Source organism: Trachurus trachurus, assembly GCF_905171665.1.
Source record: "Trachurus trachurus genome assembly, chromosome: 3".
Lineage (NCBI taxonomy): Eukaryota > Metazoa > Chordata > Actinopteri > Carangiformes > Carangidae > Trachurus > Trachurus trachurus.
This window is the reverse complement of record NC_139893.1, coordinates 2453116-2470400: the sequence shown is the minus strand read 5'-3', so window position 1 is coordinate 2470400 and position 17285 is coordinate 2453116. Positions and strand designations below refer to the sequence as shown.

General features: G+C 44.0%; 1 protein-coding gene across 1 annotated transcript in view; it reads left to right on the top strand.

Moving 5' to 3' along the window:
- LOC310984141 (UDP-glucuronosyltransferase 1A1-like) overlaps positions 1-15839 on the top strand; it is a gene marked incomplete at both ends in the record, with an annotated part of 35187 nt that extends 19348 nt beyond the window's left edge. Inside the window, 8 exons of the mRNA XM_083969275.1 lie at positions 552-615; positions 699-847; positions 14391-14518; positions 14650-14743; positions 14852-14977; positions 15066-15153; positions 15246-15465; positions 15569-15839. Coding sequence (XP_083825401.1) covers positions 552-615; positions 699-847; positions 14391-14518; positions 14650-14743; positions 14852-14977; positions 15066-15153; positions 15246-15465; positions 15569-15839 — 1140 coding nt within the window. The remainder of the gene's footprint in view (positions 1-551; positions 616-698; positions 848-14390; positions 14519-14649; positions 14744-14851; positions 14978-15065; positions 15154-15245; positions 15466-15568) is intronic.
- Positions 15840-17285: the final 1446 nt, after the last annotated feature.

Below are 17285 nucleotides of genomic sequence, written 5' to 3'. Positions count from 1 at the left end.
CTGTGCAAAATATAATTTATCTTCAAACTCAACCTTCTCACCAAAGTGGCTAAAAATATTTTGCAGCTTTGGAAGCTGTCTTGTCTTGTAGTCACAAGATAAATCTCCAGAGTTGTTGTTGTGTGTAATATTACTGCATAATTTACCCCTACAAGCCTCAAACAGTCCTCAAAACAGTATGACCTGTAGTCAAACTACAATTAGCTACTGCTGTTTATCCTGAATCATAACATGTTATTTGTATGAATTGTCAAAATTGCTGTTTGCAACATATTGTGCCACGTGTCTGTCAGATATGGTGGGGGATAAAGTTCAGTATTTTTGAATTTTTTGTAGTGAAACAGTTGAAAGAGCTCAAAAATGCACATCAGTACATTTCTAAACTCAATGTAGCCTACTTGTTACTCTTAACTGACTTGTGATGAAAAAGTGAGCATGGTAGAGACAGATGGTGTGAGCTGATGTACCTTCCTTCTTCTGTCTGAGCTATATGAAGGGGAAGAAGAAACAAAAAATTTCCCCTCACTCATTCTGTCTCTTTCACTCTGCAGGGCTTTGATGCCATGTTGACAGACCCCTTGATTCCCACAGGTCCATTTATAGCTCGGAAATTAGGTGAGTCCTGAAATACCACAATTATTATGTTCATGTTGGAATATCTGTATGTCGCCTCTAACCTCTCTGCTAATCACCTCCAGGTATCCCCACTGTCAATTTGCTGAGAGGTATTCCATTTTCCTTGGACTTCAGATCTGTAGGCTGCCCCTCCCCTCCCTCCTATGTGCCTCGCTATTTCACTGGATACACAGATAAAATGAGCTTCAAACATAGAGTTGTCAACATTTTGGTGAGCACATCAAGAAGGGATGTGTTATTGTATCAACCAATGTGCACATTATCAGGTACATCATAAACGTCGGCCACTCGTAACTTCGACCTGTGAACTCGCACCAGATCGAACTGGTACGACTTCACAGGTCGAAAAAACACGAGTTACGGGTTGACTTGAACGCACCATAACTTCTTGTCAGCCGATGGAGTTAGCAGCCCCCGCCCTCGTCATGGATCTATTGGTCTCGTCCCTACGTCACCACATTCACGCGCATCCCTTGGCTGCACACACAACCCTTTATGCTGTTCTATCTCCTCATTGGATAAAACTTATAGGATACAAGAAAAGTTTTCTCCTGGGCTCAGAGCAGAGCAGAGTGACTGAGAGACCCGTGTTTCGGTCCAAACACTCTATGTAAGTGATTGCTGTCGGAAGATATAACTATTTAAGACTTATATTAACACAAAAATATCGCTTACTTCTGCTTTAATTGATCGGTTAATTGTAAAACATTTATTTATTTATTGATGTAAATTTGCTGATTTCTGTAGGCTACATAGGTCGCGCTGCTATTGAATACACACATGAAGCTTCACTTTTCATTCAAATAAACTATTGCTACTGCCACAATTGTTAGATTTCATCAATGAGACCCGCGTTTATCTCCTAAAAAGATAAACCTCTAAAAACCTGTGGATAAGTTACTCTGCTTGTTTCCTCCCCCGGGATGATGACGAAAGGGTGACCGGGCAATCAGGTCAGCACACCGGCTGCTGCCTCTTTCACTAGTCGTTGCTCCCACAGTGACTCTGCACTTCTCTGAAAACATCGCAGCAAATCTAGGCATTATTTCGATAAACTGACCACAGATTGGGAATCTAAACTGGGGCCGGCTCTACGCAGGGGCAAGAGGGGGCAGTGCCCCCTCAAATAATTGTCTTGCCCCCTCAAATCCAAATTTTAGAAGTTGAGAAAGCACATTTTAATATACTCAAAAAATGTGTATATTACCAAAGAGAAAGAAGTTAAGTTGGGGGTCCGCCCGCTATTCAGACATCCCTCTATCTAGACATGCCGGTAGTCCGACACTTTTTGATACCGCTATTCCGACACGTCGTCTTTTTTTTTCTTTTTTTTTTTTTTACAGCTGCGATACCCAGGCGCGTCTCTCTCTTTTTCTTTTCAGCATGCCTATCACTGGTTTGATGAGGGAGTGATGTTCTTAATCTCAACAAGCAAACTATCAAGTCGCAAACAAAACTGACACACATGATAAACAAACAGAACTATGCTGCAGCTTGTTTGTCAAGTTAACCTGTCACCTTCAGCACCACGGACAGCGCCGCGGATGAGCCGCGGAGAAGCTGCAACTGTGAGCGTCTGGGCTCTGGGCTTAGGGCCTGGGGCCTCATTTATCAAAACTGTAAGTAAGCAGTGTAAAACTGCTGCTACTAAATGTTTTGCTTAGGCCTACGGTGAAAAGACACCCAAAATATTTACACCTTTTTCAGATCTATCAAACTGTGCGTGCACAACTCTCCGCAATTTCACTTTGATAAATCAAACTGGATCCAAGAATGGTGCGCACCATATTCCGCCCCCGGACACAACCATATATGGTCAGCACGTGCATATTAATTAGCCATGTGCGCTCTGTGGAGCGGCTACAAAGTGACAACAAAGTGACAACGAAGACAACGGGCGGAGGGGGGGGGGGGGGGGGGAGCAGATACATGGCATCGGGCAATAAATCAGTCGGAAAAATGATCTTGCATTTTAACAAAGCTACAATAAAAACAAAAACCTCCCAAATCTCAACAAAAGGGAGCAGAAAGAAGAATAATCTTATGTAATCTGCCCCTTTATCCCAGAAAATCTTTTTTTTTTCTTTTACCTATGTTAAAACAATGTAACGCAGGACAATAGTTACCATTACTTTGAACGCCTTTCCACTACTCAGTTACAGCTCTACTGGACTCGGTTTAGGTCATTTTCCATTACAGCTGAATCCTTCACAGTTCCTCCTCAGGGCCGCGTTGTCTCACTCTTTATTCTCTCGTCAGCTAGAACACACGTGCACCTCATTATCTCAGGTGACAGAATAACGACAGTCTCAGTAGCTGCAGATCAGCGGGCGCTGCTGCCGGTGTGTTTTTAAACTTGGCGTGTTTGTTTTTTCTTCTCTCTTATAGGCCTATGTATTTGTGTATGAGAAACAGTGTCTCAGATGAAAAATCAGAAGGACACATCTGACTATAACGTAATCAATCAATGTCGGAAAAGCGGAATGTTTGAAAAATAGTGAAGTGCCGCTACTCCGACAATGAAAAAAAAAAAATGTCGGAATAGTGGGACGCTTGAAAAATAATGTTAATGCCGCTATTCCGACAATTAGAAGTCAATTACGACAGTAAAAAATTTGGGCTCTAAGACCCTGGTTGGCCCCCCGGCCCCGAGTTAGACAGGTCTGAAGAGACCTGACAAAGTGCAATCCACTTCTCCAGGTTGGGGTTGGACACATAGCCAACAACCCAATTCAATGAAGTTACTATAAGCACAGAAAAAAAAAGTGCTGGAGCATGATGTGTTCACATGATGCCCCCTTCACATTTCTGACTGCCCCCTCATATATGCCTGCCTAGAACCGGCCCTGATCTAAACTGTCACTTTCTGGCATGAAAAAATATTAAAACTTAAGAAAGTGATGTTATTTCTTTACTTGCTGTTCACCTGACTGTTTACTGCAAGACCTCTGCTGCTGGTTGCAAGCAGTCACAAGCCAAAGCCGCTGAGGATGCACATGCAGTGTCATTTGACGTCACACCCGCAGGACAGCATGGGAAATTCAGACCCCGAATTGCAGCGCATTATGCAGCACACAGCCTGTTCAAGGCAACGGAGAGATACGCGAGTGGGGTTTTTTGTTTTTGAACGCTTCATCACCCATTAGCATTAAAGCAGAAGTAAGCGATCCGGTCTTTTTGGCTAACTTCTTGTCAGCCGATGGAGTTAGCAGCCCCCGCCCTCGTCATGGATCTATTGGTCCTCGTCCCTACGTCACCTCATTCACGCGCATCCCTTGGCTGCACACACAGCGCTTCATGCCGTTCTCTCTCCTCATTGGATAAAGGTTGTAGTCAGGCCTGGAATTTCGTCATTTTAGGGGCAGGGCAAGGGCAAGGCAAGGCAAGGCAAGGCAATTTTATTTGTATAGCCCGTTTTTACAAACAGTTTGTCTCAAAGGGCTTTACATGGCATCACAACAACATCCTCTGTCCTTAGACCCTCACATCGACTGAGGAAAAACTCCATGGAAACCCTTTTAACAGGGAAAAATCTGAGAAACCTCAGGGTGAGCAACAAAGGAGGGATCCCTCACCCAGGGCGGACAGACGTGCAATAGATGTTGTTACAGACAAGAAAACAGTTTACAGTTTGGGGGGGGGGGGGGGGGTAGACTGGTCCATGGGAAGGGAGGGGAGGCCGGTCTAACAGCAGGGGAAAGGGTGGGAGGGGGGGGGCGATGTAGGCGGCGGCTGGTGCAGAGAGATGGAGCTCCGGTGGATCTGCGGAAACACAGAGAGAGTGCGAGACACCAAGGCCAAACTACAAAGTACAACAGAAAATGACAGTTCAAAAATATACTGAGGAGAAGAGAGGAGAGGAGAGGAGAGGAGAGGAGAGGAGAGGAGAGGAGAGGAGAGGAGAGGAGAGGAAAGGAGAGGGCTCTGTGTAGCCAGATGTGTCCCCAGCAGTCTACCGTAAAACTTCAAATAAGGGCCGAGTCCCAAATTGCCGCCGGTCCCAATTAACCGCCGGGTGTAGCAAAATATTTTTTATATTAAACGCCCATCCCAAATAAACGCCGGGTCAAACATTGTTTTTCTGGTTGTCAAAAAATATTCTATGCAAATATAGCGGGTGTCTCGTGACGTTAAAGACGGCCGAGGACCGACGAGACGTCAGCTGGTTGCTCCTGCCCGGTCTGTCCACTCCTCTCATCCGCACTTCAGCACCTGTCCTGGGCTGCACAGTGTCGGCTCGGCTCGGCTCGGCTCGCTCCTCGTTTTAAATAATAATAATAAAAAAAGGACGGTGGTGCGAGCCAACACAGGTGCTGAAGTGAGGGAGAGGAGTGGAGAGACTGGGCGTCCGCAGGGTTTTTGCAACTTGCGGGGATCAAGAAGGGCGGAGGACCGACATGACGGGGGGTCTCGGTCTCCTGGTACCTGTGCGGGCCAGGACCGCGGAGGTCAGCGAGAGAGAGAACAAGTCCGCCCCGGCCGTATTTACAGTAATGCCTTGAGAAACGCACGTATCATTCCACCGCCGCCTGCCGCCACGGAGTGAAGCCTCTTTCCCCAGAAGGAGGTCCAGGTTGAACACTATTAATAAACGCAGGTCCCAAATAAACGCAGGTCCCTAATAAACGCCGGTTGATTTGAGCGATTTAAGCAAATAAACGCCCGGGCCCTTATTTGGTGTTTTACGGTAAGCCTATAGCAGCGTAGCTATAAAATGGTTCAGAGCTACCTGAACCAGCCCTAACTAAAAGCCCTGTCATAAAGGAAGGTCTTAAGTCTAGACTTAAATGTAGTTAGAGTGTCTGCCTCTTTGACCCATGGAGAGAGCTGGTTCCACAGTAAAGGAGCCCGGTAACTGAAGGCTCTACCTCCCAGTCTGTTTTTAGAGATACTGGGAGTCACTAACAGACCTGCGTTCTGGGAGCGGAGTGCTCTGGTAGGACAGTAAGGAATGATTAGTTCTTTCAGATAGGTTGGAGCTTTATCGTTAAGAGCCTTATAAGTCAGCAGAAGGATTTTGAAGTCTATTCTAAATCCTACAGGAAGCCAGTGGAGAGAAGCTAAGGTGGGAGAGATGTGCTCTCTCTTCCTAACTCCTGTCAAAACTCTCGCTGCGGCATTCTGGACCAGCTGGAGACTCTTTAGAGAGTTTTTCGGACATCCTGACAGGAGAGAGTTGCAGTAGTCTAGCCTAGAAGTGATAAATGCATGCACCAGTTTCTCAGCATCACTCTGGGAGAGAATATTCCTAATCTTAGTGATACTGCGCAGATGGAAGAAGGCGGTCCTAGTCACGTGTTTTATGTGGGAGCTGAAGGAAAGGTCCTGGTCAAAAATGACTCCAAGGTTCCTCGCGGTTGTACTCGGGGTCAGGGTGATGCCATCTAGAGTAGCGATCTGATTAGAGAACGTGTCCCTGAGATGTTTAGGTCCAAACACAATGACCTCAGTTTTATCTGAATTTAGTAGCAAGAAGTTAGAGGACATCCAGGATCTAATGTCTTTCAGGCAGTCTTGCAGATTGATGAGGCGGCTTCTGTCATCTGGCTCCATGGACAAGTAGAGTTGCGTATCATCCGCATAACAGTGAAAATTGATTGAGTGCTTCCGGATGATGCCACCTAATGGGAGCATGTAAAGAATGAAGAGGATTGGCCCTAAGACTGAACCCTGCGGTACACCATACGTAACTCTGCTATACTCTGAATGGTCGTTATTAACATTAACAAATTGAAACCTGTCAGATAAGTATGACTCAAACCATTTTAGGGCAGGTCCTTTAATCCCTATTTCATGATCTAGTCTCTGCAGCAGGATGCTGTGGTCGATGGTGTCGAATGCAGCACTGAGGTCCAAAAGTACAAGAACAGAGACGAGACCTCTGTCTGAAGCTATAAGAAGATCATTAGAGACTTTGACAAGTGCTGTTTCAGTGCTATGGTGTTCTCTGAATCCAGAATGGAAAGCTTCAAAGAGCCCGTTGCTGTGCAGATGTTCATGTAGCTGCTCCAGGACAATCTTCTCAAGGATCTTAGAGATGTAAGGAAGGTTGGATATAGGCCGATAGTTGGCGAGGACATCTGGGTCAAGAGAAGGTTTTTTAAGTAAAGGGTTAATGACCGCCACCTTGAAGGCCTGTGGCACGTAGCCTGTGGCTAAGGAAAGATTGATTTGGTTCAGAAAAGAAATGTTAATTAAGGGGAAGACATCCTTAAGTAGTCTTGTCGGGACTGGATCCAGTAGACATGTGGCTGACTTGGAAGAAGTAATTGCAGAAGTTAAGTCTGACAGGTCGATGGGAGAGAAGCTGTCCAAGTGTGTACCAAGTCTGGGAGGTGCTTCTATGGGTACCGTAATCTGTGCTCCATTACTGGCAATTTTTGTTCTAATACCGTAAAACTTCAAATAAGGGCCGAGTCCCAAATTGCCGCCGGTCCCAATTAACCGCCGGGTGTAGCAAAATATTTTTTATATTAAACGCCCATCCCAAATAAACGCCGGGTCAAACATTGTTTTTCTGGTTGTCAAAAAATATTCTATGCAAATATAGCGGGTGTCTCGTGACGTTAAAGACGGCCGAGGACCGACGAGACGTCAGCTGGTTGCTCCTGCCCGGTCTGTCCACTCCTCTCATCCGCACTTCAGCACCTGTCCTGGGCTGCACAGTGTCGGCTCGGCTCGGCTCGGCTCGCTCCTCGTTTTAAATAATAATAATAAAAAAAGGACGGTGGTGCGAGCCAACACAGGTGCTGAAGTGAGGGAGAGGAGTGGAGAGACTGGGCGTCCGCAGGGTTTTTGCAACTTGCGGGGATCAAGAAGGGCGGAGGACCGACATGACGGGGGGTCTCGGTCTCCTGGTACCTGTGCGGGCCAGGACCGCGGAGGTCAGCGAGAGAGAGAACAAGTCCGCCCCGGCCGTATTTACAGTAATGCCTTGAGAAACGCACGTATCATTCCACCGCCGCCTGCCGCCACGGAGTGAAGCCTCTTTCCCCAGAAGGAGGTCCAGGTTGAACACTATTAATAAACGCAGGTCCCAAATAAACGCAGGTCCCTAATAAACGCCGGTTGATTTGAGCGATTTAAGCAAATAAACGCCCGGGCCCTTATTTGGTGTTTTACGGTATTAACTATCTTTTCGGTAAAGAAAGTTAGGAAGTCGTTACTGCTGAGAGTTGGAGGGATGGATGGCTCAACGACACTATGGTTCTTGGTTAGCCTGGCCACAGTGTTGAAGAGGAACCTGGGGTTGTTCTTATTCTTTTCTATTAGAGATGAATAGTAATTGCTTCTAGCATTACGGAGTTCTTTTTTATATATTAATAAACTATCCTTCCAGGCTTGACGGTCTTCCTCATGTTGGCTGGAATGTGTTTTCCTTTCCAGCTGTCTGGTCTTCTGTTTCAAAGCGCGCAAGTTTGGGCTGTACCAGGGAGCTATTATTTTCTGATTGATAACTTTCTTTTTCAGGGGAGCTACAGCATCAAGTGTCCCAAGGAGTGCTGCTGCAGTGCTATCCACAAGATAGTCCACCTGTGTGGGGGTGAAACCAGCATAGCTGCCCATAATATGGTTACAGAATGTGGTGAAGTCAGCATCACTGCCCATAGTATGGTTACAGGATGTGGCACCAAGCTCTGCTGGAATAAGCTCTTTAAATCTAGAAACAGCAGTGTCAGATAGACATCTACTGTAGCGGGATTTTTTCCCAGGTAGGATATAATTTGTTAAAGTAAATTCAAATGTTATTAAAGAATGGTCAGACAAGACGGGGTTCTGAGGAAGAACTGCGACATGGTCAGTTTCTATTCCATAAGTAAGTACTAAGTCAAGGATATGATTAAAAGTGTGAGTGGGTTTGTTTACCCTCTGAGAGAAGCCGACTGAATCCAAAAGTGACTTGAATGCAGTAGCCAGACAATCATCATCGACGTCCACATGAATGTTAAAGTCACCTACTATAATGACTTTGTCTGAGCTCATTGCTAAATTTGACAGAAAGTCAGGGAATTCTTCTAGAAACTCGGAATAAGGTGCAGGAGGACGATACACTACAGCAAGTAAGAGTGGTTTTTCTGCTTTCCAGTCTGGGTGAGAGAGGCTGGCAGTAAGGCTTTCAAATGTATTATATGAACTATTATGTCTAGGGTTGATAATCAGATTTGACTGATAAATAGCAGCCACTCCTCCTCCTCGGCCTGTGTTACGAGGCACATGACAGTTAATGTAACTAGGAGGGGAAGATTCATTCAAACTAACATATTCATCTTGCTGCAACCAGGTCTCAGTGAGTGTTAATATGTCAATATGGTGACTTGTAATTAAGTCATTCACTAGGAGAGACTTGGATGGGAGAGAACGAATGTTGAGCAAACCACATTTAATAGTTCTATTAGTTTTGGCCACTTGGCCTTACGTGTTGTCAATTTTTTGAGGGCACGAAGGCCAAAAGCCAGGGCAGCAAGGCCATAAAATAGAACAATGATTTTAAATCCACGTCTAATTTAATAACTACCGGTAGGCTATCTGTTAAATTAACCCATTTAATCCCAAATTTTTCCCAGACATGAAAATATCCAAACCATGTGCCATTAGCAACCCTTTGAAATAATCAATCATTATTTTTTTTAATTTTCATGGAAAAATAGGAGAAAAAGTGTGTTTTATAGTCGGTCACAATTGTGACCGGTGGGATAATATGTATACTAATTTTACATATCCATCATAGCTATCAAATTGCTTATATTCCAGCTCAATTTTAACTGGGCTGTACTACAGAACTTTTTTTTTACTGTTACCAGTGCCAGCATACATAACAGATGCTTGTGTGCTTTATCACATGTTAGTGTGGCTATTTTACATATCAAAAACATGTAGAACAACTAAAAGCAAAAACGAAAAGACGCCTATCAACATTGCCATTGTCACTTTTGTGAAAAATTTAAGACATGCATATTGTACTTTGTTATTGGATTTACAGTGTGTTACAGTTAGTGCAATATTGCTTTAGTGTACTTTTCATTTTACCATTGTAAATGTACATTTTTAGTGCAATATTGACTTATTGACCTAGGGGTCACTCAGAATAACCTGCATAACCTCAGTCTTACTTTTGTTCAGGTTCAAATGTAATTTCAAAAGACATAAAACCAACATGACTACAAAATGCACATTTTAACAAATTTGATGCAAGCTTTTAAAATATTTTTTAAAGAAAATTCATGAATTGCTCATCTTGCCAACCCTTATTTGTCACTGACCCATGTATGAGACTTCCTTCCTACAACATCTCTGTAGAAGAGGTGGCTGCTTATGAGTGCATTGAGGGACCATGTAAAGGTGGGCCCCCACCACTTCTTGGACCTGATTAAGATAGGACACCTTATGAAGGTTGTTTGAATGTTTAGATTTTATTTTTGACCACCTACAACCTGCACCTGCTGCTTGGTTGGAACAGAAACCTGCAGCCGCGAGGCCCTTTGTGGGAAGGTTTGCCCATAGCTGCTCAGGTGGGTATAGGGATTTGCCTCTTCACCAACAGTGGGTGGAAGTGGGGTGGTGAGAGGGAGGTTATCATCCCTAATAACATTGTTTCTTACATAATCTTTTTGCCTAACTTTCATTCAACAGCCTGGCTGGCAATTGGCCTGTCTCGCCCTTATAGTCCATATCACAGTCACTGGGGACAACATCTATTTCACTTTGAGAGATAGGTTAACTGAAATGCTTTAGGGTCTGTAAGGTCCAACATATACTGTGTTTGATTCAAATTTAAATAATAATAATAAAAAAATAAAGTTTTTAAAAAGTAGAAAGTTAGCTACTTACACTGTGTTATCCCACCGGTCACTATTGTTGCCGTCAACAATTTTACTCATGCTGTGACCACACTAAACACAGTTGAGTGATTGTAGATGCATATATCAATACTAGACACCTTAAAGATGATGTGTGCCAAAAATCTTTCTCTTATCTTTATGTCAACCTTCTTTACTAACCTTCTTTGTTGAGGCTTTGATGCAGCCATCTTCCTCGGATGGTGCAACCAGGAAGTAATCAGCTCTGATCATGTGACAATTTACACTAAACATATGAAACTGCACATATGTGATCAGGAGGGTTTCTTGCTTCAGTATTTTTTGGAAATATGTTGATACTCCATTTACTAACATTTTTAGGGCCTTTCAACTGGAAATATTTTTTACGGTCACTTTTGTGACCGATGGGATTAAATGGGTTAATACATAAAACGGGCTCAGGCAAACCAGAAATTTTCAACTTTAAATTAATTTATGCATTTAATTTTTTGCACAAGGGTCGAGTCCTATGCAGCTATGTTTTGAAGTTCCTATCTTACTTGTTCACTATTGCACTGGGCGATATGAGAAAAAATCCTATCACGATATATTTTTTTCATATCAATCGACATCAATTTATATCACGATATAACTCAAATCACTATTTTGGTCAAGCTTAAATATTCCCTTATTGTCACAAGTGAGATTTGAAGTTATCAGAGGGTTATTTTGTGATTTTTTTTTTCCTGTCAAAAATTGAACATGACAGATGTAATGATGAACATTATACAACAGTATCATATAAATAAAACAGATGTTAGTATAGTAGCTTGCCTGGGTCTGGGCAGTGTTCAGGTCAGCACAGTTGATCTTTACACCCGAGTGCAGTGCGTTTGTGTCGGTGTGGACACAACAGTCGCTCTGGGCTGAGCAGCAGCAGCAGCGGAGCGGCCGCACTGTGCTCCAACTGTCTGGCGTCACCATTGTGAAAGTTTAGCGTTAATGACGCACCACGCATCTTTTCACGGTCAGCCATCCGAGTTCTCCTTGACTCCTTCACATTTTCTTCCGAGGCAAAACCCTTTTTTTGTTTTTTCTATATTTTACTGGCGGTGTCCCTCTGCTGACGTGCACAGCTGTAGCATGTTGTGGCTTGGCTCTTTTCCAGCCACATGATTGGTTCGGCGGGTGGGGGGTGTTTGATGAAGTCACCTGGTTGGCCGGTGATAGATTGGTCGTCAAACTGTTGTTATAGCCGCCCGAGCGGTTTATGCCAGGCTCGAATCAAACCCACCCCGTGATGATGCTGCCAGAATGGCATCAAAATACGCACTGTTTTTTCTTCAAAGACGCAGGTGTCAAAGCCGTGTTGACAGGAAAGAGGCAACGGAGAAAACCGCAAAATCAACCGGGGCAGTGCGGGTGGGGCATCAAGGCCACTGTGGCCTTAGGGCAGATATTTTTTTCAAGGGCACAAGGCCAAATCGGACGGGCCCTCGTGGCCCTCGTGAAATTCCTGCGCTGGTTGTAGTGTAAGTTTTCTCCTCGGCTTACAGCAGAGCAGAGTGACTGACAGACCTGTGTTTCGGACCAGACACTCTATAGACCCTGTAACGCCCGCCAATGTAATAATGCCCACAAACGTAGTAAACCACAAACGTAATAAAAATATGCAGCTTTTAATGTAATAATCCTGCAAATGTAATACATTTTCCACAAACGTAATAGCCGCTGCCTACTACAAACGTAATACGCGATTTCCCACAAATGTAATAACTATTACGTTTGCGGAGATTTATTACGTTTGTGGGGAAGTGAAAATCTTCAATTTTCAATGTAATAAAATGTAATAACGCAATGACTAATGGTCGCTGTGTTGGTTGTTTTTGTTTATATCTACTAATAGCCTACTGACTGTGCGAAATCCAGCTGCTGACTCTCCGCTCCACGATCACGGAAAGCCCACCCCCCACCCTGCCCACCCTGCAAGCAGCAGTTCTCTCTCTCTCTCTCTCTCTCTCTCTCTCTCTCTCTCTCTCTCTCTCTCTCTCTCTCTCTCTCTCTCTCTCTCAACCGTGTACCTATCACAATCAATCCCAATCAAATGTTTATTATAGACGCATCTGCAGGGGACAGCGCGTGTCATAAGCCGGAGGACAAAAATGTACACAAGCAAAAGCAAAAGAAGCTAAAGAAAAGAAAGTTAGTACATTTTTTTCGTTTATTTTGGATTTTTGTGCGTAGGCTATTGAAAACCACCACTGTCTGCTCCCCGTTCACGTATCGCCTCTTTCGGATGCCGAGAATTTGTGTTCGGGTCCGAGCCTCTGATCAGCAGGTTTTGTTTTTAGCCAGGAGCCTCCACTCTCCCTGTAACAAGCTACAAGTCATTTGTCATTACAATTAGTCCCAAGCAGTTTAAAAAATGAAACATAAGGTATATCCTGCATATTTTCTCTTTTCTGTGCTCCTCTGACCAGATCGCGTCCATAGCGGTGTGTTGGCAACGGTCTGTCATACAGAAATAACAAAGTAACACACACGCATCACATTATGAAAGTGTTTGTGATTTTTTTTGGGCTAAAATTGGGGACAACAGAGCTGAGCCAGGTGGAGAGCGTAGCTATAGCGCGCACCCTAGTGTACATTCAAATTATAAGTTAGTTTAACATTAGGTCGGAGGGTTTTCCCCCTGTTTATTGACAGGGCTGATACTGACAGAGGACACAGATTGTGATTGACAGAGGGAGATGGCCTGATTTTTTTTTTTTTTAAAGGTAAACACAACACTTATCAGTCTAAATAGGCATCTAAATGTTTATTAATTCAATTCAATTTTCCCGCAGACAGCAGCGAGAGAGAGAGAGAGAGAAAGAGAGAGAGAGAGAGAGAGATGCGCTGCGCTGCGCTGTGCTGCTTGGGGGTGGGCAGGGTGGGGTGGGCTTTCCGTGATCGTGGAGCGGAGAGTCAGCAGCTGGATTTCGCACAGTCAGTAGGCTATTAGTAGATATAAACAACAACAACCAACACAACGACCATTAGTCATTGCGTTATTACATTTTATTACATTGAAAATTGAAGATTTTCACTTCCCCACGAACGTAATAAATCTCCGCAAACGTAATAGTTATTACATTTGTGGGAAATCGCGTATTACGTTTGTAGTAGGCAGCGGCTATTACGTTTGTGGAAAATGTATTACGTTTGCAGGATTATTACATTAAAAGCTGCATATTTTTATTACGTTTGTGGTTTATTACGTTTGTGGGCATTATTACATTGGCGGGCGTTACAGACCCTTTCAGAGAGTATAAACAAAGACAGGTGTGGCTCATTAGAAAACGCCTTGGTACACTAAATGGAATGGAGCCTTAATTAGTATCCTTGGTAACACCTGTATTTGTTTATACTCTCTGAAACGGTCTATATAAGTGATGCTGTCGGAAGATATAACTATTTAAGACTCATATTAACACAAACATTCCGCTTACTTCTGCTTTAAAAAACTTAAAACGCATGTGTATTTCTTCACAAATCCTCAGGGCCGTTGAATTCTGGGCCCCTAATACTAAAGAATACTAAAGTGGGCCCCTGCCCCCTGACTTTTCCACTTTTTTTCTTAGAATATGTATGTATTATCATGTTTTATTAATTTTGTTTTGATGCTAATGCAGCATTACTACTAGTAATGCTGCAGTAACTAGTAACTTAGCCAGGGTCTTATGCAGAATAAATCAGTCATACGAAGATTAGACTACTGGGGTTTTTTGTGGGCCCTACTTTTTTGTGGGCACCTGGAATTATCATCACCTTTCCCCCCTACAACGGCCCTGCAAATCCTGCCCCAAGTTCCTTTAAACCAAGACTAAATGTCATCAAGGTTAAACATGTAACACATAAAAGTAAAATCAGATTGTTTGTTATTTGGTAATTGTCCTGTATACCTCTGACCCACAGGTAGCTTTACTAGAGCCGCTGTTCTCCACACTGTTGTACTGGCGCTTTGATCAAATGGCCTATCAGTTCCTTGGAGAGGAGGTGGGCGTAGCTGAGGTGCTGTCAGACTCTGCTATCTGGCTGCTGAGGTAACATGTACAAAGGTTGATATTTGGGAGAAGAGCACACAGTAGACACTATTTCATTATATCCCTTAAAAAAATTTTAAATGTCTATTTTTTCATATTTAAATACATCTTGTGATGCTGTGTTTCAATAGAACTGACTTGATGCTAGAATATCCACGCCCTCTGATGCCGAACATGGTTCAAGTTGGTGGCATGAACTGCAATGTGAGAAATCCTCTGCCTGAGGTAACAGCTCTGAGTGTTTCTGACCTGAAAACCCATCAACATTTTAGTTTTATTTCACCTCTCCATCACTTTAGCATCGCCCTCTACATCAGGTTTGTGTTTTTTCAGGATTTGGAGTCCTGGGTGTCAGGAGAGCATGGGTTTGTGGTCTTCACTCTGGGCTCGATGGTGTCAGATATGCCAGAGGAGACAGCGGCCATCTTCCTAGAGGCCTTCAGACAGATTCCACAGAAGGTAAAGGAATATATACGGTATAAACATAAATATTAATATTGGTCATAAAACACAACGAAGAGTCCTCTAAATGACCTTCTTTTGAAAGGTGATATGGAGATACACTGGGCAGGCTCCTGACAATGTTCCAGATAATGTGAAGATGATAGCGTGGGTGCCTCAGAACGACCTGCTAGGTCTGTGTGTCTACTTCATGTATCATGTCACAGTCAGTCACATTTAGCAGGAACTGACAACCTAACTAACTTTGTGCATGCTTGTTTGTTAGCGCATTCTGGGGCTCGGGCTTTCATCACTCATGCTGGCTCACACGGTCTCTATGAGGGACTGTGTCACGCTGTTCCCATGGTGATGGTGCCACTGGGGGCGGAGCAGTTCGACAATGCAGAGAAGTTGGTGAATAAAGGAGCAGGAGTGTTGTTGGACATTTTTACCATCACAACAGAAAGTCTCCTTCAGGGACTGAATGAGGTCCTACATGACATCAGGTGAGGAGTCAGAGGGTCATTCCCAACGTGGTTGTCAGCTTTAGATCTTCTTTCATATGTCGGTGTTGTATTCATGAACTCACCTGGTCGTTTGTGTTTCCAGGTATAAAGAGAATGTGCAGAAGCTGTCGACTCTCCATAGAGACCGGCCAGTTGAGCCACTCGACCTGTCAGTGTACTGGACAGAATATGTGATGCGCCACAAAGGAGCAAAACATTTTAAATCTGCTGGTGTTGACCTCAACTGGATCCAATATTCGTGTCTGGATGTAATAGCGCTGCTGGCTACGGTGCTTCTGGTTGTTTTCATTCTGACAGTGAAATGCATGAAGCTATGTTTGTGGAAACTGAGCAACAAGAGAAAACAGGACTAGCCTAGCATGGTGCTACATCTGCACCAGTGCACCCTCACAACAATGGGCCTCATTCACCAATATCTTCTTAAGAATCTTCTTAGATTCTTTCTTAAGTTGTTCTTAAGAGGTTCCTTAAAGAGCAACTAAACCCCTCAGTTTTGGATGACGTGCTCTAAGCTTGAAATTCAAAAAATGCCTTGATTATGGGCGGGACTCCAGGAGTACTCTCCGATCCCCCCTCCCCCCTCCCCCCTGCGCCCCATTCACACCCGCGAAATCACACAAAAGAGAAAAAAAAAGTAATAAACACACATCGACACTTCTGCTAGCGCTAACGCGCTACTAACGAGCCACTCTAATACAGCACTAGTAGCGAGGACACTACTAGGAGAGGACGCCAGAGCCGTGACACAGCATCTACAGCCGATCCGCCGGCTCGTTAGCGGCTCGTTAGCGCCGGCCGCACTAACCATTCCCATTCAGGCAGCTGTTAGCAGCCGTTAGCCGCAGCAGAGCAGCTAGAGTGCCTAGCAGCTGTTAGCAGCCGTAAGCCGCAGCAGAGCAGCTAGAGTGCCTAGCAACCGTTAGCCGAAGGCAGCAGCGGGTGCTGATTGGTCGGGGAGCTAGTGGCCGGTGACGAAAGCTGCCTCCAAAGCGTCATCTGCCTCCATCTCAGCCAATAGAAAAATTTGATTGTAATAGCCGTGTTTCAACCCATAGAGGGCAGTCACTCTACATTTTTACTACAAAATACACCAAATTGAAATATTTTGACTAAAATGTCAAAAGTTGGACCAGAATCAACCGACAACACTACCTTATACCCAAATATATTTGTTTTCAGCAGAAAAAAGTGGTTTAGGGGTTTAGTTCCTCTTTAAGAAAACCCTACGTCAGATTCATCAACGCGTTCGTAAGCCTCAGAATTGTTCGCAGCTGTGTTCTTATGTCATCTCCTCGTAAATTGAGGGCGTGTGCCAGGTGAGTCTAATTAACGTAGGATTAGCATAGGTAACCGCCCCATCAATGCCCGTAAAAGGGCACGGCCGTGTGCAAACAGAGACCACAGGCACAGAGCAGAGAAGGTGAAGTGAGAAAGAAAGTTGAAATGCTCAAATGAAAATCTGGGAGGGAGCACCAGACTGCAAACGTAAAAAGAACTTAAGTAGTGAAGTGGCGCTACTGCGGCAGGAATGAAACAAAGAAACAAACAAAAGGCTTATATTTAGTTTATATTTTTATATTTATATTTAGTAGCGTCAGCAGTGGATGCAGCTCTTCGGTTGTTATCAGAGAGACCACACTCTCACGTGTGCCATCATGAATATAATATTATCACATATGAAAAAAAAAAACAGTTGTGTGTAGTGTGTAAGTGAACTGTTGCAGCCCGCAATTAGGAAAAAAAAATCATATCAGCAGCGTTCCTCAGTTAGCATTACGCTAACTCGGTTCTCTCACAAT